Source organism: Lonchura striata, chromosome 11, assembly GCF_050655825.1.
Source record: "Lonchura striata isolate lonStrDom1 chromosome 11, ASM5065582v1, whole genome shotgun sequence".
NCBI lineage: Eukaryota > Metazoa > Chordata > Aves > Passeriformes > Estrildidae > Lonchura > Lonchura striata.
The window spans coordinates 23,623,322-23,650,188 of record NC_140713.1 but is presented as its reverse complement, the minus strand read 5'-3'; the positions used below and the strand labels follow the sequence as shown (position 1 = coordinate 23,650,188).

The following is a 26,867-nucleotide window of genomic DNA, read 5'->3' as shown; positions in this document are numbered from 1 at the left end:
TGAACCAAACTCCATGTCCTGCACCTTTCCATTTATTCCTGGAATTATATTATATTATAATGATATTATATTTTATAATATTATTACTTTATTCTACTTTACTTTGTTTTACTTTAATTTTCCTGGCTGTGCTCATGGAGCCATGGAATTCAATGTTCTGCTTTCCCTGGAATTCATCTCATCGATGGGATTTGGCAAGCTTAACCCACATTTTAGTATGTTATAATTGATTTTAAATGTTCTTAGACAGTAATTAGAGTGGTAAATGTCCCCCTAATCTGTGTCTAAGTCCAAATCCTGTTTGATTCTCATGTATTCCTGTTTTTTACCATTCCTAGAAACCCTTACAAATAAAGGATGTTGATTCTGAATGGAACTAAAAGGATTCCCTGAGGTCTCTGACCCAAAGCAAGTGTTTCAGCTGAGTGGGAATAAATAAATTGTTTATCCACACGTGGCTAAGAGTGAACAGCAATCCTGCAAACCTCCCAAATGAAATAAATTAATGGGGAAAATGTACAATTTCCTAGCAAAAGAGTAAAATATCAAACCTAGTAACACATCTGAAATCTGAAGGAGCTTTATCACCTAAAATCTGATTTTCAGTGTAAATTCTCTTTAAGAATTCAAAACCACCTCTTTGTAAAAGTTCATTTTGGTGGTTCAAGCCTGACAGGCACATTTGAAACAGCACCACTGCAATTAAAAAGATCCAAAGCACACTTTTTCCATCCTTTTCTCAGCATTAAATCATCAGCTGCTACTTGCTCAGCTCTCACTTGAATTATTGGACTCTCAGAAATGATATTTCATCAGAAACAATTAACTTTAGAAAAATTGCAGTGGGGAGAAGGAATCCACAGTTCAAATCTTGGTCAGTCTGAAAAGTTTTATAAATGAATTCCACCCCATCTGTGCAGGAATTATTGAACTCTCCAAAACCCAGCTGAAAGGATGATGGTAAATTGTTGGTTTCATTCCATAACTGACTTTTCCCTCTCCCCTGAAATGCTGCAGGTCAGACATTGCCTCCCAATTTATCAACAAATTCCTGGGCACCTGGCTCCCCAATATCTGAGAGCACCACCCCTGGAATGTGAAATTCCACAAGAACTCTGCTCTGAGAGCTCTTTAATGCAAGGTGCTACTTCCTCCTAATCCTGAATTATTTGGAATTAATAAAAATCCCAACCCTTATTTTCAATAATCAGCTTATTTTCAATAACCAACTTGTGCTGCTGATAAATAGAATGGATCACAGAAATCTTCTCCATGAAATCCACGTGGCCAGGAAGGCAAAATAAAATTAAACCTCAAGAGGTTGAGACTGACAAGTTTTGTTGACAAATTAGGAGATTTTTGGAAAGCACTGTCATGTTTTCCAAGGAATTAAAAATGTCAAGTTTTGGGAGGCTTTTTGGGTTTTTTTTCCATTCCACAGCCAAAGAAACAACAGAACTCTGGATAAAGAAAAAGGAGCTGACAGATAATCTAATAATGCCTTTATTTCATTTGTTCTGCTTATAAAATCAATTTTTGAGTGCATGACAGAACTGCAATTTTCAGAGAAATTTCTCTACTACACCTCAAGAAGGAATTTGGGGTTTTCACCACATACCCCAAGGCACAACAATTCCTGCAGGCTGAAACACTGCTCAGTGCTGGCATTAAGGGACAAACACTGACTTCCTTCATGTACAAAACCACACAAAACACAATTCACAAACTCAACCTGAAAACAGAGTGTTCATGCACAAATGTCGTGTGGAAAACCCTTGATCCCTTTATCAGAACTGGAAATGGGCCTCAAAAGGCTGGAAAGGCAAAAATTTTGTGGCCCAATCCATGAAATTATGAAAAAATTATGAAAAAGCATTCAAATTCTTACCCCCTAAACTGAAATTTCACTTTACCAAATTATTTTGCTCAAAAATATCCAAATTTTGCTTCCAATTCTTCTGCGCTCTTTAAAAATCTCGTGATTCCAAAGAGAATCTTTTAATTCATGAAGTGTTAATGATGATTTTCTCATTGTCAATATTGACTCTGTCTCCCAGCTGGGAGTGTAACCAAAATGAAGGTGGTGAGAACGGATCCCAAACAATTGTGCCATTTTCCTGCAGCCCCTTCCTCCTCAATCCTTCAGGAAAACAGCCCCAGAATTCCACCTGGGAGAATCCCAACTGTGAGCCCAGAACTCAAATATTCCAAATAATTATTTGCAATTATTTGTGCAATTCCAAAGACTGCTGACAGACAGGGAAAGGTTGGGAATTGCTGCATCCCAGAGGTTCCATCCCAAGCAAGGACAAAAGTCCAGCTGTGGTCATGTCCAGAATTCACTGTTTGCACATTTGCTGCTGGCTGAAGCCTCAGGAAAAGCCAAGGATAATTAAAGGAGAAATAAACCTGGATTGCTGCAGCATTCCTGCAAACCTGGGCAACTCCAAAGCTTCTCCAAATCAAACCTTGACAGCTCACCCCAAATTCCTGACTCTGTATCCGAGTCCCTCTCACTCCCAGGCACTGCTGGGTTGTCTCCAGGGCTGAATCTGCTTCCAGGAAATGTTTTTTCCAGGCTGATTCATGGATCTGCATCTTGAAAAGAAACTCTTCACCTTGCCTGATCCTCTGCTCCTCAATCCATGCTTGGTTTCCAAATAAATCAATTAAAATCTTCCTGCAAATTCAGGGTCTTCAGAAGCAATTCCAAGAAGGAACAATTAGCTCTTAAATTGAGTTAAAACCAGCAAAAATCCTGAAGGTTCCCAATGTTAATTTATTTATCACTGAGTGAAATAAAAGGATATAAAGTGGTTTACATCCCCTAATGAGTTATAATATCAACTGCAGTGAACACAGGGAAGAGACTCAGCAGCCACTGCTCACTGATAAGGGCTGAGGAATTATTATTCCTTCTAAAAGTCTGGATTAGCATAGTGGGATACTTTATTATAATCAGTAAAAATCCTCCTGATAAAAATGCAATTAGGTTGGCCAAGGGGTTTGTAACTCACAGAAAGAATAAATATATAGCTATATATAAATTTAAAAAATAGAATTCTGGCTATTTTAGGGTTTATACACCAATACCTTGATTATATTTCTTTAGGTTTGTTTGTTTTCCTAAAGGTTTTATGCAAGAGCAACAGCATTTTTGCTAAATCTAGAACAGTCCCCCTACAATTCATTCCACACCACATTCTCTGCTTTACAACCTCATTTCAAATCATCTCGACTCTCAGCTTTGCATTATTTGACCCCAAACCCACTTGTAAACAAGGAAACAATCAGCAGGAACACAGCTCTGCAATTTGGGGGATGTGGAGCCAAGGAGGCTTTGCCAAATGGCACATTGCAAAGTGGGTGGACAAGTCTTGTTCTCCAAATTCAATTAAATCGTTCTGCTGATTAAATTCAATGGTAAAACAAACATTTCAATGATCCACACCTACAAAAATACAGCAAATTCAAACATCCCATCTGGTACAAAACTGCATCTGAGGATTAATTAGCCACATTAATTAGCCAACATTCAACCCCCAACAAGTTTTGCTCAAGGACACCAGGATAGATTTCGGCTTGTTAATTGAGTGCAATTAATCCACAGTTCCATTTACTACTGTCCCACTCTCATTAAATACAAAAATATAAATGTTTTTATCTCTATACTTGTTGTCAATTAGCCACAAATGCATATGGAACAGAACCAGATGTTTGTGGTCACCTGTAGCAAAAAAAAATGGGTCCAGGAAACCACCTGAGCTCCATTTACCTCTGGATTTCCTCCATTTACACCTGAACACCTCCAGCCCAGCCTTGGACACTTCCAGGGATCCAGAGGTGTCAGAGCACATGGCACAGCATGTCCCATGATATACAGAGTGGCACCACAAAATTCCAGAAGGCATTAAGGTCCACACACAGTGACACCATTCCTCAGCAGAAGGCCTCAGGTGCCTGCCCATGCAGAGCAACCTCAGAAAGCTGCAAGAATCTGCCCTGCTTGTTCTTCAGCATAACTTTTAACTTTTATACCCTCATGGCTCATGAGCTGCTCCTGGTGTGCCCTCTGTCCACTGTGTCCTCTCTGCTCCCTGTGTCCCTGCCAGCACACCTGGGCCCTCCCTGGCTCGTTGCTGTCAGTGCTGCTCACCTGCTCCTCACAGCTGCACCCACTGGGGACGAGGCTGGGCCAGCCCCATCCCAATCCCCAAAAACTCTGTGCCTACACAGGGGCAGCCACAGCTGCTCTGGGAATCTGTGCCAGGGCCTGCCCACCCTCCCAGGGAGGAATTCCTTCCCACTATCCCACCTAGCCCTTCCATCTGGCAGTGGGAGCCATTCCCTGTGTCCTGTCCCTCCATCCCGTGTCCAAAGCCCTTCTCCATCTTTCCTGCAGCTCTTTCAGGTCCTGGAAGGCCACACTGAGGTCACCCCAAAGCTTCTCCTGTGCAGGTGAACACTCCCAGCTGTGCCAGCCTTTCCTCCCAGCAGAGCTGCTCCATCCTCTGCTCCTCCTGGAGCCTCCTCTGGGCTCTCTGCAGCAGCTCCAGCTCCTCCCTGGGCTGGGCCAGGTGAGGTCTCACCTGAGGGACAGAATCAAGGCCAGTCCCCCACCCACCAGCACCCCCAGCTCATGGACTCCCCCAGGCCCAATTCTCAGCCAGGATCCTGAGGTATTTACTGGATTTATTCCCATTTTTTATCCAAGAGCTGCTCTCCTGCCAGTGCAGCACCATCTTCCCTGACAGCCTTTAATAACCACGATTTTTTGTTACAGCAGCAAACCCAGCATGAGTCTGGTGGCAGGAGGAGGTGAAAGAGGCTGGAGAATCCCATTCCTGTGGAGAATCTGAAAATCCCCATCCCAAAGTTATGGGAAGCTCTGCCTTCTGTGATGGATGGGGAAGAGAGAAGGACACAGAGCTGGTACAATGAAACAGCCTTTAACTGGAAACAATCAACAAGTGATAAAGGGATTTATGGATGAAAGACAGAGAATTCAGGGAAACATTCTGTCCCTGTGCAACTGGAGTGTCCCCAGTGCCAAATTCAACACGTCCAGCCCTATTTTCTCTTGAGTCCCACAGGCCACAGTCTGCTCCAGAACAAAAAGCCCTCAGTGCTCTCCTGGCATGACACCTTTGATAATGTGCAACTTCAGACCAACAGCAACAAATATTTGGGGCAGAGATTCCTGCTTTCTTCAAGACTTCTATCTAAATGATGGCCAGCCTGGCTGAGGAGCTGTTAGCAAAAATTTGTAACCCAAACCAAAAGATGAAGCACCATCAACAGCCAGGACAGATTTCTGATGGCTGCAGAGATTTAAAAACAAACCAAACCAAGAAGCCCAGGTCTGACAAATTCCTTCAGAAACTGAAAACAGTACAATTTACAGAGGAAAGCATTCACTGAGCATGAATTAATAGAGTCCCAAAGGGACCGTGGGTTCCTGAAAAGGTTTCTGAAGCCTTTTGTGCACAAACCACAGCAAAAAGTTCAGCTTGTGCACAAGAACTTGAAGATCTCTAAATTAACAACAAAAACATTCAGCCCAGATTTCAAGAAGGTTCTTGAAGAAATAATTATTGAGAAAAGAGTTATTTAGCAAAAGCCCTGGTGTAAAACTCTGGTCAGTTCCTCTATGATCCAAGTCCTTATTCCATGTTTCTGTTATTACACAACACAGCCATAATTTATCTTTTCAGTGTATGAAGCCCTCAAAAGCAGAGGTAAAAGCAGACACGGCACCTGCTTAAAAGAAAAATTAAATGCCTGCACACCTTTGTAATGGAGAGTAAAAAGCAGTTATTCAGAGCAGTATGAAGTGTGTTGCAGCTATAAAAATATGAAAAAGGAGGAAGAAGTGTTAGAGAAAAGAGTCTTTTGTTAAGCAGATTTCTCTGGCTGGGATCACCTCGATGATAAGATGACAGATACATCAAGATTTAGGTATTTAAAACCACATTAAGGGAGTGAGACACAAAGGGACTGCAGGTCAAGCCTGCTCTTTCAGCAGAGTGCATTAGATTATTCAACAGATTTTCCATCTCCAGCTTTTAACTCCAAAATAAGCAGAGATATTTTTCTAGCTGGATTCTTTAGCAAACAAGATCATAAAACATAGTCCATTGTACTTCTGGTGAAGAGAAGTAAAATGAGAAGCAATTAGAATGATGATGAACTCATTAAGTCAAAACAGCTATAAATAAAAGCAGAGCAAGTCTCAAAAACCTGTCTGAAAGAGCTGCTGAGGCTTTTCCAGGGGATGGATGAAAGAGTCTGGTTTAAGTCAGGATGAAATGTGGGAAGAGCTGCAAACTGTCCCTGAACCAGCATCTGCTTCTGAGTAACATTACAAAGCTGCTACAAAAATCACCTTCAAGAAGAGAAATGAACTCTACCTTCACCAGCAGCCTCTTGCCAGCTGCACAGAGAGGAGGAATGCCCAGCTTTAGGGGCATTTAGGGGATTTTGGGGCAGTGGCAGTGCTGTGTCCTTACCATCGGACTTTATTGCAGGTCTGGGTGGCGCCCAGCGGGGACCCGGCCACCATGGGCACCTGGATGGGGCTGTGCTGCTTGTTCATGACCAGGTCCAGCTTCTCCTCCAGGGATTTGCAGGTGGCCTCCAGGGCCAGCAGCTTGGCCTCGATGCTGTCCAGCCTCAGGCATATGGTCTGGTTGATGGAGTACAGGAACGACTGGGGAGGGAGAAGAACCAGCATTGAGCGCTCCGAGTTCATCCCCACTCCTGAGGAAGCTCTGGAGAAACGTGACTGGGAAGCAATCCTAAAGGAACTCACAGCCTGTCTAGTGACAAAATCCACCCCTGATGACATCCAGGAGTGTTTCAGCAGGCTCAGATTCTTCCAGATCTTTATTTGGGAGCCAAAAGTAGCCCAGCCAAAGCCATTTGCACCTAAGCACTTTGTCAGGATGATTTCATCCACTGCAAAATCATTTCTAGTGACTTGCCAAAGCCTTCCAGTCCACATGTGAAAACAAAAGGATTATAAATCTCTGGATGCATCCTCCTGGATAAAGTCAGCGAGTTTTTTTTCCTGCCTGAACAGATAAATTGCAGTGGAAATTGTATCAACACAAAAAATCTCAGAGACAATTAATGCCACTCACTTCAGCTTCCTGCTGAACAGCAAATCAAGAAAAGCAAATAAATAAAATCTGTTTTGCTAAGCAATCTTTTTGAAAAGAAAACATATTCCACTTGGGTTCTCCTGGGAAAACAGGCCATGAGAGGGAAGAGCTGCTCTCTGTGTGCTTTGCAAACAGCAGCTGTGCCATCTTGTGGCCCTGCAGTCACGGAGCACCCCAAACCCTCCTTCACACAGCTCCAGCCCCTGGGATCACCCCAAAAATACAGAATCACACAGGACAGTGTCTGTGGCACTGAAATGCTCATCAGCTACTCACACTCCAGGGCAAAAACCAACCCCAAATCACAGCAGGGTGATTGCTGAGCTCCTGAGCCAAAATTAAATTTTAATTATCTATCAGGAGAATGCTGTTAGCTTCAAATAATAGCTGCAAATATGCTGAAAGTATCTACACATTGTAACACAAATACATCCTCAAGTTTATCTTTTTGGTCAGCTTCATTTACTTTATAAAAAAATGTCCCCAGCAGTGATGTTTTGGGTCAGTGCAATTCATTCTTATTTTACATTGCATCTGAAATTCTTGCTACTAATTCTACATTGGAGAGAATTACACAATTATCCAGATTTATAAATTTATGCCTAAAAATGAACAAGTATCTACCAGAATAATTCCGGTATTAGGTATAAACAGTTTCTTTTATATTCTTGTCATAACTTTCCTTAAATTGAATTGGCATTAAAATGAAACCCAGGAAAGGGAAGTAAATAACCTTGATAGAGGGATCCTGGCAGTTGATTTCTATCCTCTGACGTTTCAGGGCAGGTTCCACATCATCATCTGCCACCTCATGGTTCTCCAACACAACTGCAAAGGAAAAAAAAAACATTGCCAGAGTTCAAAGCCCAAGAGGACAAAGCTCAAATTAAAAATACAGTAAGTGGAGAAAACAAAAGCATGTCCATTTAATTAAGATATTTAGTGTGTTCTTTGACACTTGCTCAGGGTTTCTCTCAAATCTCTGACAGTCGTGATGGGACCAGGTTTGAGTTCCTCTACCAAGCAAAGACTTTTGAAGCACTGGCAGTTCCCAGCTTCTCCTCCAACTCATTTCTGATTAACTTCTTCATTTTGTATCAGAAAAGCAGTTTTTGGCCTGTGTCTCTCATTTCCATTACTGTTCTTACTTGCAATAGTCACAGAGGACCAACATCTCAATATATTTTCACTCAGGAAGTCAATTTCTGAGCAAGTGATATCCAAATATTTGCTTTCAGAAGTGTTTTTCAATTTGACTGTCCAAAGAATTTTAATAATGGATGAGACAAAGTGTCTTACACATAAACAATCCCTAATGCATGGGGAGCAGTTCCCATTGAAGGAAAAGACTAAACCATGGAGAAAAACAAGACAGCAGGAATATTTAATTGTTTTTGGAGTTAGTCTACCCTTGCACAAAAAAACAAACAGGCAAGAAAGCCTTTAAGAGAAAAGTGAAATAAATAAAATAATCTGATCTAAACGGTTTGGAGATACACAAGTAAAGCTCTGGAAAACATGGGATATGGGCTTCAAAAGCACCTTTGGAATAAAAACCTGGTTTGTATTTTAAAGAAAAGCTCAGCAGTGATTTCCAGTTAATGAGCGCTGCTGTAAATCTCTTCCTACCTGGATTATCAGGAGTCAGGTCCTCAACAGCAATCTGAACCACATCTGCCAAATCCTGCTCTGACATCATTCAGAACCAGCAGCAAAACCCTTCAGGCACCACTGCAGCTCCCCAGGGCAGAGCTGGCCCGGCATGCACTCCTGCAACACAGCAGCAAGCACAGGGTTAATATTTGTGAAATGTCTCAGACAGCATCAAGGCCTTGTGCTTTTCATTCTCCTTTTATTGAAAGATTCAGTTCTCAGAGAAATGACCGAGCTACAAAGGGATTGTCCAGTGGCATCCACAGCTCAGCTCCTGCAGCCCCTCCAGAGGAACCTCCCTGCCCCAGGGCTGAGGCAGGAGCTGAAACTTTCCTTGCACATTCCCAGGGAGAAGAATTTTCACACTCACAAAGCTCCAGTCCACAAGAACTGCAAATTCTGAATCGTGTCAGGCCTCCTAAACTCAGCGAGAAACAGGAATTTCCTCACATCTTGTTACAACTCAAGCAAAACTTGACTTTTTTCTTCAGGATGAACTTGCCCAGTTTTTCTACAGCTCAGCTCCGATGAAACCTTTTCCAGGATGTGGTCCTGATTTTAAAGTCAAAATATTTCTCAGCCTTGCTCTCCTGGAATTCTCAGTCCAGGTTCTTTATTAGTGTTTTAAGAGAAATCTTCAACCTGTAAAATTGAAATAAAATCACTACAATCTCTCCTAACTGTGCTTTCTCCCAGTTTACAAAGGGCTGGACAAGGAATACCAAGAGATGAGTGGATATTTTTTTTCCCCTTTTTTAACCTGGAGTAAAAAACGTTGGAGAGATAAATGGAGATTTACTGATGGAAATGATAATTCATCCATTAACACGAACGTGGAATCAAATCCAACTATGCACAATGATTTTCCTCTTCCACTTGAGCCCAAGAAATCCATCAGGCCAGACTTGGAGAGGATAAATTTTGAGGAGAGCAACACAACCTAGAGAAGGATTCTGAGGAGTCTTCCACATCTCCAAACTGTTTACCCAAAATACCAGCACTGCCAGCACTGAGTCACTTGAAATTCTGCTCATGGTGAAAGACTTTTGGGCCAGCACAGAGCGTGGCAGCAAGCCCAAAAAACCTGGCAGTCCTTCCGTGCTTGTGGATGCCGTTTTGGCAAATGAAATTTGCCATTTCTCAGAAGTCCTGGTGCCCGGCCAGGCTGAACAGAACAAAGCAGCTGTGCTGTTCCAGCCTGTCACACATGGCCTGCACCAGAGAGGGGACACATCCACCACCCCAAGCACTAAAAAAAAGGCCAAGTTAGAATAAATTAGAACTGTTAAAAAGCGTATTATTTATAGGATTCACTGTAATTGGCTTTGTTATTACAGGGCTCATTGATGCTGCACGTGTTGCATTGAAACCACTCATAGCAATAAATTTCTCCTCTGAAGGAATTGCAAAAATTGTATTGCAATTAAATTGCAATAAATATATAAAATCCGCTTTAATACTTCACAGATTTAGCACAAAAAATCCTGAGTTTGAAGGGACCCACATGGATCATCCAACTCCTGGCCCTGCACAGACAACTCAAGTACAACCACGTGCCTTAAAGATTAAATTTAAAAATCACTAAATTCAACCTTTCTTCAAATGATTTCCTGTTTCCAGCACCCACTGTCCACCTCTCACGGGACATAGCTGAAAGTGAAGAGGGAGAAAGTTCAGCTTCACCTCAGGAATACCCAAATATTCTGTCCCAGAGTCTTGAAACAAGGACACAACCACCAACAACAACACACACAGAGAAACATGTGTTCATAACATCAATATTTATTTCCATTTAAACAAATTTTATCCCAATCTCACTAAGTCAAACAGCTTGGAAGAAATCAGCCACAATTCTGCCTTTTCAAAGCCAGGATAAAATTCCCTTCTGCTGCCATCCTGGATCAAAATATAAAGGGGAAAACAAATAAATTTATTATGAATCCTGGGGATTAGGAAAGCAATGCCCAAGGTTAGGATTGGGAATCCTGATGAGGAAAGCAATGCCCAGGAAAGCTGCAGCCACTGCAGTTCTCACACCTTGAATAAAGAGTCCCTCTCCAAAATTCACCATTTCCATTTCTAACAGTAAACTTCACTGGTGGGCTGACCTTGCTTTCAGAACCAAGGGGAAAAGCCTGATAAAATTCAACAGGATGAGAGTTAGAGGAGTTTATCAGCTTCAAAAAGCTTCAGTCAACAAATTCAGAGTAACTTTGCCATTATGGTTTCCATGTACTTTACTCAGTGAAGTATTTACCAGCGTTTCCTCACGTAAAACACTCCTTTTCTTGAAATTTCCTCTATATTCCCCCTTTTTTCCACCTCCTGTCTGAAACTCTAGTCCCCATTAAATCTAAATTAAGTGTATGTACATTGGCATCGAGCCACCACTGCTGAACTATTCCCAGGAACAAATTTTAAGTTAAAAAAAAGAAATATTAGCAGAAAGCCAGGAAGCTGGGGATAGTTCAGCAGTGGTGGCTCACGTGCTCCCCAAGCAGCACGTGGAAGTTGGATCAACACAAGACTATTTTAGGGTCACTTTGCCCCTGTCTGGGGCAGGGGATGGGGAGGAAGGTTCTACCAGGCAGTGGAAAATATTCCATTAGAAGAGTTCCTGGCCAGCCAGGCTCACACCAATTCCAGCCCAGTGTTTTTGGTGGATCTAAGCTGCACTTTTGGATTCTCCCAGAGAATTCCAGGGGCTCCTCCAACTCTGAACATGAGGAACAGGTTATGGTGTGTCCTGGAGGGATTTCCTCCCCACTCCACTCCCAATGCCCTCAAAAGGAGCCAGGCTGGATCCATGAGGTTCCACAGGGCCCTTGGGCCACAACAAGCCTGGAGCTCCAGGCTGGAAAGCTGGGAAAGGACTGGGGATGCTGGAGACCGTGGCTGAACTGGAGCCCAGGTGTGCCACTGGCACCTGGCTGGCCCCAGCCCTGGCATGGCCACAGCCCCGGGCAGGGACTGTCCCCTGTGCTGGGCACCGCTGAGACCACACCTGGGGCTCTGGTCAGGTTTGGAGAATCCTCCAAAACAGACCTGGAGGGGCTGGAGCGTGTCCAGGGAAGGGGATGGAGCTGGGAAGGGGCTGGAGGATCCTGAGGGAGATGGGAAGGGAGGATCCTGAGGGATTTGGAGGATCCTGAGGGAGCTGGGGAAGGGCTGGAGGATCCTGAGGGATTTGGGAAGGGGCTGGAGGATCCTGAGGGATTTGGGAAGGGGCTGGAGGATCCTGAGGGGGCTCGGGGGGCTCAGCCCGGAGCAAAGGAGGCTCAGGGACCCTCCTGGCCCTGCTCAGCTCCTGCCAGGAGGGGACAGCCGGGGGGTCGGGCTCTGCTCCAGGGAACAGGGACAGGAGCAGAGGGAATGGCCTCAGGGCAGGCTCAGGGTGGGCAGCAGCAGGAATTTCCCCATGGAAAGGGGCTCAGGGATTGGAAGTGCCCAGGGAGGGTTGGAGTGCCCATCCCTGAGGTGTCCCAGGAATCCCTGAGGTGGCACTCAGAGCTCGGGGACGGGGACAGGGTGGGCACTGGGCACAGCTGGGTGATCCCAGAGCTTCTTCCCACCCTCAAGAATCAATTTGTGGTTTCAATAATCAAATCCCAGGTTCCCCAAACGTTTCTAACCCCTCAGAGCAGCCCATTACCAGAGCAGCTCTTCCACTGTCCCCCTTTCCCCACCCCAGGCCAGACCCCACTTTGCTCCTCTGATCCAATAATCCCAGCAGACACCTGCTCCTGCTGGGTAAATGAAACTACAACTAAAAATCATCTCATTTTCCCTCAAAAACAGAAGCAAAAAGCCTTGAGCATCCCTGTAAGCACTTGCCTGGAAGCAGCTCCAGGACTGGAATACTCAAAAAAACTCATCACAGACAACTAAAGATATAAATTTAAAGCTGATTAGATAAATTACATTAAATATCTCTGCCAACACTCTTGCTCAGAATTGATACACTTAACACAGAATTCAATCAGCCTTTGTTTAATTAAGTAAATTAATATTTGTAAGCAACTAAATTAAATTCACCTGAATTCCAGATTAGCTTTTCCACACACAAGTTTAATGTAATTTAATTAATCTATTTTAAAACATTAATTCCAAATAATTCTTCTGAGCAGTCCCTTGTAAACAAAGCTATTTACTGAAATATCTGATGGCTTTCCTGAGTCACAGGGCAGCATTCCAAAGTGTATAATCAAACCCATCCAATGCCTCGTTAACACAGGAGAACACACACAAACCAGAAACCTTCTCTCACATTAATTAGCGAGGGTAAACACCATCTTTTAAAAAATCCAAACACATTCCAAAGTTCTGCTTGGAGTGTGGAATTGCACTGCTCTGGCTGGAGCAGCTGAGCTCTCTTGGACTTTTCGCAGGGCTATTGATAAATGAAAAAAATTTCCTCAGATTCCAGCTTGCACTGTGGCAAATATTCCTGCTGGCTGTGTGGGAAAAGCTGGAAAATGCCATTTCCCTCTGCCCAGCCCAAGAGCCTCAAAAGTTCTTCCTCTTCTTCATCCCACTCTTCCTTCTAAAAAATTAAAGGCAATGCTCAAATATGGAATCTCTGTTCCAAAAATCTTTATCCAACCACATTTGGAATCATGGAATTGCTGGGGTGGGAAGGCACCTTGAGGATCTTCCCATTCCACCTGTGATAATTCACTTGTGGGGAATTTTGGAAGGAATTTGGGATGGGACCTCTGAGTTGTTTTAGATTATGTGGTTTATTTTATCTTCTACACAGGCAGGAAGGGTGACTTCAGCTCACATCTTCACTGCATGGTTCAGAAGGCCACAAGACCCTCAGTTGCAAGACCCTTTAAGGATTTTTTGACCAATAAAACACTGCCAACAAGGATATTTATAGTTGTGACCCAATCCTTAAATATTTTGCCTTATGGACCCATGTTACACTGTAAGATTTCTTAGCTAATCATGTTCAGACACACAAACCTACAGTGCTGCATTCTAAACTCCTTGTTTACTTCTGGAACTTTTATTTTTTTATTTTACTTTTATTTTTTTCTGTATCTTAAAACTTTAAAACTCTAAACTTTCCTTTACTCAACGTGTCTCTGCTTTTAACTATAAATCAACATTCTCACTTCTGGCACCTCCGTTTGGAAACCCGTGTTTAATTCTAAGCTTTGGCTTACAGGCCCAAAGTCCTGTGAGAGTTCCTCACATTTTGGATCCCAACATTCACCCAGGGACACCTTCCACTGTCCCAGGCTGCTCCAAGCCCTGTCCAGCCTGGCCTTGGACACTTCAGGGATCCAGGAGCAGCCACAGCTGCTCTGGGAAATCCACCCCAGGGCCTCACCACCCTCATTCCTTCCCAATATCCCATCTCTCCCTGCCCCTGTCCATGGAAAGCCATTCCCCTCAAATGAATTTAATTAATTAATTAATTGAGCCCAGCTGCCTTTTTTTTTTTTTTTTTTTTTTTTTTTTTTTTTTTTTGAGCCAAAGGTCCTTATTCTGCAAAACCTCTGATTTAATGAGACTTTCCAAGGTTTTCCAAAGCAGGTGAACACAAAGCCCAGCCCAGAGACAGGAATAAACCCAGCACAGGCCAGGGCTGATCTCCAGGAGCAGAGAAATAACTTCAGGCTGCACAGGGATTATGGTACAAACATCATCCACGCTCTCCAGGGACGATGCAGAGGACAAAATACTCATTAATTTGTTTTTTATTTAAATCCCTGAGGTCTCATCCCTGCAGGGAAACAGCCCAGAGGGGCACGGAGCTGTCTCTGGACAAGGAATTATCCCCACTTAACTCCAGCTGGGAAGGAAACTATGGAACCCCAGCAAAGCAGGACAGGATTGTCCCTGGGAAGGTCTCCAGGAAGAAGAATCCCCCTCTGGAGGCTCCAAAGCCCTGGCACAGCTGTGACCCCTCTGGAGCGTCCTGGAGAACAACCTCTGGAGCAGCTCCAAGGGCACAAGTGGGAACGTTGGGATAATTCCATCCATGAAGTTATTCCCAGGAGCTGCAGAGCTCAGGACACAACAATTCTCCTTTCAGTCTCTCTCTGTGACTTGCACCAATTCTCGAGCCCAGAGCCTGGCTTTTCCTCCATGATAAAATCACTTTGGGTGACAGCTGGAACAGAGCCTTCCTGCACCAATTCCCAAAAAAGCCACACCAGTGCAAATGTAACACAATAAAACACAATTTAAGAGCACCATAAATCCAAGAGCCTCCTTTGAGCCCCAGCTCTCTGCAGCCTTTCACAATGTGAATTAAAACTCATTTTAGGAGGAAGAGATCGGATTTACACTTCCTTCTTGCTACCCAAAACAACAAAAGAGAATAATTTTTTCTTAGCATCTGTTTGGCTGTCAGCCTTATCCTCAATCCACCTTAAAAGAAAAGGAAAAACATTGTGTTTCAATTAAACTTCATAGTAAAACCACACAAACATTTCAGTTTTAACAGCTTAAAAATGAGTGTAATAGTAGACAAGCAACCTTGATTCAGCTAAAGATCAGGCAACATGTCTATTCTCCCAAAAAAATGATAGAAATATTCCCTATCTGGGAAAACCAGAACACCAGCCACAACATTCTGGAGATGGATATATCAAATAAATATCACTCACAGTGGTATTATGGTGATAAACTCCAGTGCAAGTGGTAAAATTCAGCTAGCAACCAAAAAAAGGAAATGTTTGCTCCAGGAATAAAGGAGCTGGAAACTTTCTGGAGTAGAAAACCTACCAGGCAGGCAGAAATTCTCAAGTATTACCACAAAAGCTCCTATTATTATTGTTGGTTTATTGTTTTCCCTTCAGAAATATTTGCTTTTTAGGGTTTGTTTTTTTTTGGTTTTTTTTTTCATTCCACCTGGTACAAGGCACGGTTTTGCTTGGACGTCTTTTCCCAAATCTCCTAACCCTGGCACCAATCCTAACACAACACCCAACAAATAATCCAGGAATGCCTTCCGTGCCTCCCAGGCACGAGGAAGGGCAGTGGGTGGTCACGGAGAGCAGGAATTGCAGCCCAAATTCCCTGTGGATCTTGTCCAAACCCCGGTGCCCTGTGCCAGCCCCCCGTGGCACAGCCTGGATGGGATTGTTCCCCAGGAGCTGGGCAGGAAATGTTCACACGTGTCCCAGCACACACACACACACACACACACACACACACACAGAGGCCTGAATTCAATTTACAGCCATTTAATCCCCTTGAACCCAGCCCGGGAAGGAGCTAAATGCTTGCAGATTGCAGGTCTTAAAGCAGAGGCTGCAATTGGGGATCCTGGTGGGATTATTCCCGACAGGGATCATTCACACCAGGCACAATTTGTAGAATTTGCTGAAAAGCAGCAAAAGTGAGAGCAGAGCTGCCCAGAGAGCAAATCCTGTCCTGCTGTTTTCTTGTTTTCAGCCACTAGATGGAGGATTTTTATTGGGAACAGCTCCAAAAAATCCTGCACGGACTTCCAGGGCAGGTTTAGGGTGGATATTAGGAAAAGGTTTTTCCCCAGGCTCCCCAGGGAATGGGCACAGCCCGAGGGTGAGGAGCTCCAGGAGAGGTTGGACAGCGCTGCCAGGGATGCCCAGGGTGGGATTTTGGGAATGTCCTGGACTGGATGATCCCTTCCAGCTCAGGGAATTCCATTATTCCAGGAAATTCAAACATCCAGGATTAGTTTCATCCAGCTTCCACCATCCCAGGGTGCTCCTAGCCCCATCCAGCCTGGCCTTGGGCACTGCCAGGGATCCAGGGGCAGCCACAGCTGCTCTGGGCACCTGTGCCAAGGCTCCCCATCCTCACAGGGAGGAATTCCTTCCCAATATCCCACTTATCCCTGCCCTCCTTCAGCTTAGGGCCATTCCCTCTTGGCCTGCCAGCTTACCTTTAGCAACAAGAGATTAATAATAATAATTTATAGGGTTTTTTTCCTCGTTTTTTCCTAATATGTGCACAGCTAGTCCTCAATACACTGGAAAAAAAGTTTCTGATCCAGCAATTCCAGAGGAGAGAGACAAGGACAGCCCCTGGTGTTGGCATAGGCTGCTGCTACTACAAAAAAAAAAGCAGAAAAGCCAACATCAAATACAACCTGCTCACTCCAAAGTCTTCTAATGGATTTTCCTGCTGCAGGCATCAAGGAAAAGAAACCATTCCAGCTGCCAAACCAGACCTTAGCACTGCTGTGTAACAGAGAGACAGCAGGATTCTCAAATTCTTGCCAAAAGTAGGAATGAAAATAAACTGAGGAGCATCATTTCAGTAGGGAAACACGAACTGAGCAGTTCTTCAAAATCCCAGTTATTTTCATAGGATTGTTGAGGGTGGAAAAGAGCTCTGGGATCGTGGAATTCACCCTGTGCCCCATCCCCACCTTGTCCCCAGCCCAGAGCTCTAAATCAGGGGTTACAAACAGGAAGCAACATCAAATGATTCTGTTCAACAGACACCACCACAAATTATTTTATTTCAAGTCCCACATACCAAGGGTGTGATGAAGTTAAACCTTTTTGTATGCTTTTCAGTCTAACTGGTTGCAAAATTCACTATTTTCCAGCACCTTTAAAAACCTAAACCTGCAAGGAAACAAGTAGTTCATGTGACTGTGAAGATATTTTATTCCTTTTATTTTACTTGGGAAAGAAAGTGGAGGGGGGGGGAAAGTGATAATTAACCTTTCAACAAGTATGGATAAAGGAGAAAATAAGGTTATTTCAACTGTCAATAACTAAATATCGAGTTTCAAACTAAAGGAAATCGACCTGTGACCAAAATTTTATTGGCAAAGTTCTGCATACAAAGACATTTTGTGGTTTATTTCCAACCACTGGCTTTGCTCTGTCTCCTCCTACAAGTGGCTCAATCCCAGCAATTCCAGTTTCAGGGTTCCTCCAAGGAAAGAGATGAAAACCCTGGAATTCTGATAAAAGTAAAGGAAAACCCTGGAATTCTGATAAAAGAAAACCCTGGAATTTTGACACAATAAAGGAAAACCTGGAATTCTGATAAAATAAAAGAAAATCCTGGAATTTTGACACAATAAAGATATGTGCTGTTCCTGCACATACAGAGTTTTATGAGATGAGGAGGAAGCTCAAGAGAAAATCCAGAGGCAAACTCCTGGAATTCCCTTGGTGTGAATCCCATGGGACACCACCACTCCTTCCCAAGCCAAGGTAAATCCACAGGCAGCAGCTCTGAATAAATGCTCATTTTTCCTCACCTGATTGCCCAAAATTCCAGAAAAAGCACGGTAAAAGCAGCACAGGCAGGAAAAGAGCCTCTTCCAAACTTATTTCTTGGAGCAGGTGCCTCTGGAAGCTGCAGCTGTGAGCATTGCTAATTAGCAGCACACCTTTAATGGTTTTATTAAATTACTCTGGATGTTATTAATCAATTAGCCCTTTAAAAGAACCTTAATTAACACCTGCTCTGGAAGCACACAGCTTTCACATGGCTGGGTGATTCAGACAGAACACCCAGCTGTAGAAGAGATCATAAACTGAAAAAACAAAGTTATAAAATCTTTTTGTCCTCTGGAGAAGATGGAATGTTTCACAAATCTAACCTCCATCTTTTTATTCTCTCAATAAATTAATTAATCTTTCCTATTAACATCTATTACTGAAAATGAAACTACTTCCGTTTATTGCGGGGAAATTTACTCAGGGTTTCAGAATCAAAGGCTTGTTATTCTGGTGAATTTCTGTAAACAACTGTTTTAAAAATATATAAACATATATATATATATAAACTTCCTAGCAGAGAAAATTTTCTGTTTTCTCTGTGAAATTCAGACACTTTTTTGTTTGATATTTTAAAATCTTGGTTGAAATATTTGAAGTCACACAGATGTCAGATTTGCCTCTCTTGGAATCTACAGGGCACCACACCTCAGGTATCCTCACACAGAAGGCAAGAAAGTACCAAAAAACACTCCAAAATACCATTTTAAAGCTGCTTCCACCAAAGGAATCTCTCAGTTGCAAATAACCCTTGTTTACTTCAAAAAGTCTTCCCGGGAGAGCTCCAAAAATAAACTGATCCATAAACTATCCGTGCCATAGCAGGATAAAATGACTATATTTGGTGAAGTACACAACTTGCCACTGTGGATGGATTTAAAAATAAAACAAAAAAAAAAAAAAATGGGGAGGAGAGGGAGGAAAAGGAGGCAACGCTTGAATTGCAAATAGGGGCATAGGGATACGAGTGTGTTGAGAGAATCCTGGAGGAGTTTGGGTGGGAAGGGATTTTAAATCTCATTCCACCCCTGCCATGGCAGGGACACCTTCCACTATCCCAGGCAGCTCCAGGGAAAGGCACACAGGGAGGAATTCCTTCTCACATCCCATCTGAAGCCCTCCGTGTCACAGCTGGCTGCTGTGAAGGGGACAGAAGCCAGCAGCGCTGCTGTGGATGTGCAAACCCTGCCAGGAGCACACGCTGCTGCTCCCAGGAGCGCTCCCAGCCCAGCCCAGCCCAGCCCGGGGGGACAGGGGACACAGCCCCGCGGAGGAGCACAGCCAAACCTTCGGGTGGAAGGGATTTAAAGCTCATCCCGCTCCACCCCTGCCACGGCAGGGACACCTTCCACCATACCCCAGCTGCTCCAAGCCCTGTCCAACCTGGCCTTGGGCACTGCCAGGGGGCAGCTACACCTTCTCCGGGCACGCCGTGCCATGGCCTCAGCACCCTCACTGAGGGCAGGATTTCTCCCCGCTATGGAACCACGGCGGGGATGAACAGAGGGATGGGGGGTGGGTGAGGCGGAGTGGGGTCCCCCCGCCTCGGCCGCTCCCTCCCCGCCGGCTCAGGGCCCGGGGGGGGTGGGGGTGTGGGGATCGCGGTGTGTGTGTGCGCGGTGCCCCCCGTGCGGGGCCGTGCGGGGCCGGGGGGGGCGGCGGCGCGGCGGAGCTGCCGCCCGCGGGGGCGCCGCGTTACCGTGTGAGGCGGGCGCCGAGTTCTCGTGGTGTTTTGTGCGGCGGCTGCGATAATGGCGTCCTTCCTCGCGAGAGATCCGGCCGGCGGCCCCGCGCCGCGCACGCGCCGCGCGCCCGCGCGCTGCCCCCGCCCTTGCCCCGCCGCCGAGGCGCCGCAGCGGGGGGGGGGGGAACGGACTACGAGTCCCAGCGGGCAGCGCGCGCGCCCCCGCAGGAGCACGCCGGGACCTGTAGTACGCGCGGGGGTGGCGCGGGGCGTGCCGGGAAGTGTAGTCAGGGAATCACGGAATCGCAGGGTTTATCCCGGGAGCGTTGAGGGGGGAAAAGAGCTCCGGGATCGTGGAATTCACTCTGTACCCCATCCCCGAGCTCTGAGTGCCACCTCCAGGAATTCCTGGGACACCTCCAGGGATGGGCACTCCAACCCTCCCTGGGCACTTCCAATCCCTGAGCCCCTTTCCATGGGGAAATTCCTGCTGCTGCCCACCCTGAGCCGGCCCTGAGGCCGTTCCCTCTGCTCCTGTCCCTGTTCCTGGAGCAGAGCCCGACCCCCCGGCTGTCCCCTCCTGGCAGGAGCTGAGCAGGGCCAGGAGGGTCCCTGAGCCTCCTTTGCTCCGGGCTGAGCCCCCCAGCCCCCTCAGGATCCTCCAGCACCTTCCCAAATGCCTCAGGAAATCTCCAGTGCCTTCCCAGCTCCCTCAGGATCCTCCAGCCCCTTCCCAAATCCCTCAGGATCCTCCAGCCCCTTCCCAGCTCCCTCAGGACTCTCCACATCCCTCAGGAATTCTCCATCCCCTTTCCATCTCCCTCAGGAACTTTCCAGCCTCTTTCCCACTCCCTCAGGAATTCTCCAGCCCCTTCCCAGCTCTCTCAGGATCCTCCAGCCCCTTCCTAGCTCCCTCAGGAATTCTCCAGCCCTTTTCCATCTCCCTCAGGATTTTCCAGCTCCTTCCCAGCTCCTTCAGGATCCTCCAGCCCTTTCTCAGTTCCCTCAGGGTCCTCCAGCCCCTTCCCAGCTCCCACAGGAATTCTCCAGCCTTTTTCCATTTCCTTCCCATCTCCCTTAGGAATTCTCCGTTCCCTTCCCTGGACACGCTCCAGCCCCTCAACGTCCACAGCGCTCAGCCAGCAGAGCCGGCAGATTGAACAGGAATCTGCACCTCCAAAATCATTCACACCTTCCCCATCATCTGCTGCTTCCATCAGACTCCTCGTGGATGTCACTGTCGTGCTAAGGACAGAAACGTCACCGTGCCCGGAGCAGGCTGAGCAGCAGGCAGCAAGTGGGAATTTGCTAAATTGGCTCGTCAGCCTCGCTCTTCTGTCACTGCTGTGCGTGCTGCGAGAACAGGAGGGCTGGGTGAAGGTGGGAACGCACCGGGAACCTTCTGGGCACGATAAAAATATGCAAAGAGCCTCCAAAAAAGAAGCACGGAGGAAGCATATGCAAAGAGGACAAAGATTAGGCAAATTTCTGTCTTTTTATAGCACAGTGTTGCCCAATAAAGACCAACCACGCTTCACTTTTCAGCTTCACCGTAGCCAGCAGCGACTTGCAGACTTCTGCATTAAAGCATTCCCTAAATAAGATTAATAAAGATTCCTAAATGAGATGCTTAATGGGGTTCTCCAGTGCCATGTCACACAGCTGGATCCACTCTGGTTCAGCTGTAAGAGGTTCTCCAGACACCTGCAGGCCTGGTGTGTTGGGAAATTGTTCCCTCATGCAGCTGTTGATTTATTTACCGTGTTCTCCCCCTTCACAAGCAGATTAGGCAGTTCAAAGGTTAAACTACTTAGAATCTGACTTTTCACACCAGATTATTTCACGCTTTGCTACACCAATTTGCCCTGCAACAGTTTTGCCATAGGGTTTCTGCTGGACTCAAGCAATTGCAGGTCCCAGCTGGAAAAACAGGGATACAAATATTTACCAGCTGCTGTGGGAGCTACTGGTAAAAGCTTTTGCCACCCTAAACCAGCCCATGGTAAAAGCTGCCCTGCTTTCTCATATTTTCATCATATTACCATCCCAAAGATTATAAACTCCTGTTTGCTGGAGGTGTGAGGTGCTTCTGCCCTGGAGAGCCATGAATCGTTTCCCAACACAAACAGAAAAGCTGGCATGGTCATAAACCAGTTATGGTATTTACCCAAAGTTAATTTGGCTCAAATTAACTGCAGGAAATACTGGCGGGATCCGACTGATGTCTGCGACTCTGATCAGAGATAACAGCAGAATAAACAAATAAAACAATTTATCCCCAAGGGAGGCTGCAGCACCTCCTCCTGCCCATCCACTCTGATCCAGCAGCTGAGAATCCACAGTTACCTCACCCCTTGGAAGAGTTTTTCCCTCTTTACCAGAGAAATTAATTTGGATTTTTTTTTTTCCAAACCAGAAGGCATTTATTTTTTAAATTATGGATGACACCACTAAATCACAGACAGACTCTTTTATCATGGTTTACCTCGTGTTTCCTTGAGACTGCACAGCCAGAAGTGATAAACACTTTGTGCAGCACAAAGTCTGACTGCAAACACGAGGAAAAGGATCTTTCTGTTAAATCTGGAGGCCCAGATTTGGCTTTTCAGTTTTTGATTCCCAGTACCAGTGAGTGACTGACCAAAGGGTAATTGCTTCCTTCACAATCTCCTGAGCTTCAGCTGCTGCCAAAACTGAGCTCCTGTGACTATTTCTGCAATAATTGAAAGAAATTCACTGTAATCCCCATTTAGTGAATGAGGGTTTCACTTTACCCTGGGATAGGTCTGCCTATGAGCAAATGCCAAGAAGAACTTGATACACTGGAAGGTTTATTCTGATTTAAACCATGATAATTTGCTCAAATGCCTACATCAAATCCATTCTAATTTTCTTAATTTCCTGTCCTCATATAAAAGCAACTGAAAACTTCAGGCTGCTAATATATAATTTAATTTTTTAATTTTACAGGAGAAAATACCCCCTGTTGCCCTGTTAGTCTGTTGTCCCAAATAAAACAAGGGATTTCTTTGTTGTTTTATTTCCTCACATTTTCGTGCTCTTTTTTTTCTGAACTCTTGCATTTTATGTCTGTGCTTTGCCATGTTAGGAGGAGTAATTTGCTTCCAGGAAGTATCCAGTTTATTTCACCCTGCTCTCAGCATTCATTTACTATTGTTTTCTAAGGAAGTTGCTGCTTTCACATGTTTTGTGTGGATCAGGAGAGACTGGGAACTCATTCATTGGTTTCCTTTTTTTTTTTCATTAAGGAAAAAAACCCTTCCCATAGCATCAAAGGTAAAAAATTAACACACTGTGCACACAGTTTTGCAGCTGCAGCAGAAAAATAAAGGTTGCCAAACAAAGCTTTTGTTTAAACAAGTGACAGACATCCATAATTATCCTCAGTGCTGAGCATGAGGACACAGGAAAAAGGGATGGGGAAGATGTGAGCAGGGCACAGAAGGCACTCCAGAGTATTTGCTGGAAGAATCATTTTCTTTCCAAAGGATAAAATCCTCAATTACATCCAAGTAAAAAGAGTACTTGAAGGTCCCCTGTTTATTCTTTTCTTTCTGCTTAGGTTTGTTAATTTTCTCTATAATATCTCTTGTAACTGGAAAGGGAAACAAACCCAGCCTTATGAACACAGCCTGTCCTATGTTGTGACAGTGATGCTTAAGAAAAATTTATATAAAACACCTCTTTAACCAAGAGAATATTTATATTATTTGTAAATGTGCTGTAGCAGCATATGAGGAGAAGCTCATCATTTAATTTTCAGATGCCACAGCCATTTTCAATCCCCTCAGATTTTTCTATGGTTTATGACACAAAACAAGGCAGCACCAAGTGGGTTTTGCTCCTGGACCTACTTCAGCTACCTCTGTATCAGTACTCTGATCTCATTCTGGTTTCTGCTGAGTAAACTCCATTTTGTTCAATAAAAATACTCCTAATTTTCACGAACAGGGATGGAAGAAAAGGGCCTGCATTCCCTCAGCAGAGAGAGAAGCTGTGACACGTTTTGCCACCCGTCTGGTCAAAGTCCATGGTCCTGTAGGGTCCCTTCTGCCAGTCTGAGGAACAAGGTGAGAAGGGTCAGGCATGATCTTGATGTTCTCTTATTTATTTTTACAGACTCCTCCACCTCCCTGGACACAACTTGGGAAAAAAAATCAAATGATGGGAAGCTCCTTCCCTTCTGAGAAATGTCCCCCTGGCACAAACCCTGTGTTTACACTTGCCTGGCTGGGATCTTCCAGGATCTCTCACAGCTCCCCACACAGCTGAGGTTTGCCCAGCTCTGCTCATGTTTGCCCCAGACCATGTTTACTTGGTCAGGTATTAATATCTGAGTACTTTTGGGGGGATTGTCAAAGCCTGAAGGGTATTCATTCCACCTACAGATTTTAGAGGATTTTATCCTTCTATGATTCTAAGCGGAATTTGACCGTCTCCTCATTCTGGACGTGCATCCATTTCAACACATCCAAAATTATTTTTAGCTCTACCATTGCAGGTGTGAGAGGTAAAATAAACTGAGTGGAGATGTCCAGTTGTGGCCAGGGTGGCAGAATGTCCCTGAGCAGGTTTCCACACAGCTCCACGTGGCAGAGGCAGGAGGGCAGGGCTGCTCTTCGGGGCAACCCAGGTCAGCCAGAACCTCATCCAGAGGCAAATTCCAACCCTTGGGATGGTGAAATCCTGCATTTCCTTACAAGCTGGGCACTGCAAAGCTCTGGAGACAGAGTTTTTCTCCCACTCCAGGTGTTCCTCAGAAGATCCTGGAGTGCTCCCTGGCAGGGATGAAGGTCCATGGGCTGTATCCAACAGAGCTTCCCAGCACATCTCAGGAATTCCCCCTGCTGAGCACTCATGGGAATGGATCTGGAATGTTCTGTCCTGTTTGGAGAGACAATGAACAAACAGAGGTGCTTCCCAGGCTGCTGAGCTCAGCTGGATGAATTGTCCCAGCAAAACGTGGACATCAAAAAAAAAAGCTTTCCTCAAATAAAAATCGGCCATGGGAAGTGTGAGCCAATCCCCAGGGAAACGAGGGGCAAAGTCACCCAGGGATGGCCTGGCTCCTGTCACAATAAGTGACATTTTTAGTCACTCCACAGAGGTTTCCACTCCTCAGCAGCAAAACTCCCAAGCAGCTTCCCACAACCTGAGTGTCCTGCCAATTAGACAATAATTAGGTGAGGAAAATGTTCATTATTAAATCACTTCCATGATATCGAGTTACAGTAAAGCTGTAACACTGTATTTTTTGCTGAATTGCTGGGTTTGACCTACAAACCAGGGCAGGAACACCCTTCCAGGCAGGAAGCCTGGGGATCAGATTCCTTGGACACACTGCAGTGAGGAGGTGATTCTCCCTCTGCAATAACACAATTAATATGAACAATGGTAATATAAAAGCAACTAAGTGCTGGCAATGCTCTAGTGAAAAAACCTCAATTATTGATCCCCTCTGCTCAGTCTGGAGGCACTGACAGCAAAAGTCAGATGGGTGACAGCGAGAAAATTCTAAATTTTCCCTTGTTTCATTTCCGTGAAGAAAAAGAAGCCCATTTTCATTGTGTACAGTCACACTGCTCACCCACATTACCCAATTATGAAGAACAGTTGATGTTTCAGTGCTTTGGGCAGAACTCAGAGCTGACAGTACAGGCAGTGCTGACAGCTTAGGGAATAAATGACAAGCGGGAAGGAAGACTCTGCTAAACAGGAGGGGTTGGAATAATAAATAGCACAGCTCAGCTGGCCACTTCAGGCTACCAAAGAGGATTCCCTGAGCCCGAGCCCTGCCCTGACACCCTGTGTGATAAGAGATGGCAGACAGGCAGATGTTTCATGAAAATATCACCAAAAAAGTTTCTAATTCAAAACACCTATCTGTTAAAAACAAATAAATGAAAAAAACCACCAACAGAACATAAATCAAAGCCATTGAAAAATATTTCATGGGTTCATTTTCTTAATTTATGAATTAAAAAAGGAGGAGGATTTAATGGCAGAATGTTACCATTGTCATTATCTCTCCTTGCTCTAGCATTGATGGAGTCTGGAGTTTTTGAAGTATACCCATTCAGGTATTTAATAGAGAAAAATAATCACATGGGTTGTGTAAATACTTTAATTTTGTCATGAGCCAGAGGGATTTTTAAATTAAATTTTAATGACCTCCATAATCCTCACCTGCAGCCTCCACCCACCACGATGGGCCAGGAGCCCATTTAAGCCTCAGATCTGCTGCTGGGGCTCTTGGTTTTAGGTTTGTTTTTATTTCTGTTTCTGGGAAGGAATTGGGATATTTTTTGCTACTTGACTTTGCTGCTGTTTCCTTTTCCTCTTTCCTGTGCTCCTGGGTTGGACCTTGGATGTGATTTTTCACTTTGCCACTCACAGGGACTAGAAATTCTAAGGGACCCTTTGCTGTGTTGGTTATCATTGACTCCCTGTCCTTGGAAAGGATAATTCCATCTTCAATGGCTCCCTGTTTTCATTCCTATTTGGCTGGCAATAATAATATTGGGAAATTTTATGGGAATAATTCCTTTCTGTGCTTGGCCTGAAAAATTGCAGCTCTGACTTGGATGTGTTTGTGCCGTTGATGTGGATTTTTTTTTCAGTTGGAGGAAGACCAGATACCTAAAGAAAAATACAGTGTGGGATTTCCAGGCTGGATTTTCACATAAGGTAACAAAGTGACTGGAAGTGCCCCTGGAACCAGCAAGAGAGTAACATTCTTTTTCTTATCTCTGAGAAATGTGGGTCAGGAAAACATCTCTGTCCTCACCCAAACAAAGATTTCAGCTGGGCCCAAGCGTGAGCAGAGGAGTAATTATGGGTCTTTGTCACCATTTTTAGTCTATACAAAATTAGGGGATGTTTTTGTGACAAAACTTGCTGTTGGCATCCCTTGTTCTGCAGCTCCTCACCTGAAGGCTACAATGCTGCTGTAGTAAATGCTCAGAGCTAAAATGAGCATTTTCCCGGGCCCAGCCTTACTTAGCTGCTGGATTTTGGGAATTCCTTTGTTTGAGCCCCATCTCTGGGAGTTTCAGCTGTTCCTGACAGCACCTCTTGTCAATCAGTATTCAAATATTCAAA

The 26,867-nt window shown here is 44.8% G+C and overlaps 1 protein-coding gene across 2 annotated transcripts in view; it reads right to left on the bottom strand.

Annotated features, from left to right (window-relative positions):
• The window catches only part of BANP (BTG3 associated nuclear protein), a 113,549-nt gene extending 93,636 nt beyond the window's left edge, over positions 1–19,913 (bottom strand). For both annotated transcript variants that reach the window (XM_085589948.1, XM_085589949.1), the window contains exons 1-4: positions 19,761–19,913; positions 8,793–8,933; positions 7,897–7,991; positions 6,510–6,709 (exon numbers count right to left, since the gene is read on the bottom strand). In XM_085589948.1, the coding sequence (XP_085446074.1) occupies positions 6,510–6,709; positions 7,897–7,991; positions 8,793–8,862 (365 nt within the window). In that variant the 5' untranslated portion in view covers positions 8,863–8,933; positions 19,761–19,913. The remainder of the gene's footprint in view (positions 1–6,509; positions 6,710–7,896; positions 7,992–8,792; positions 8,934–19,760) is intronic.
• Positions 19,914–26,867: the final 6,954 nt, after the last annotated feature.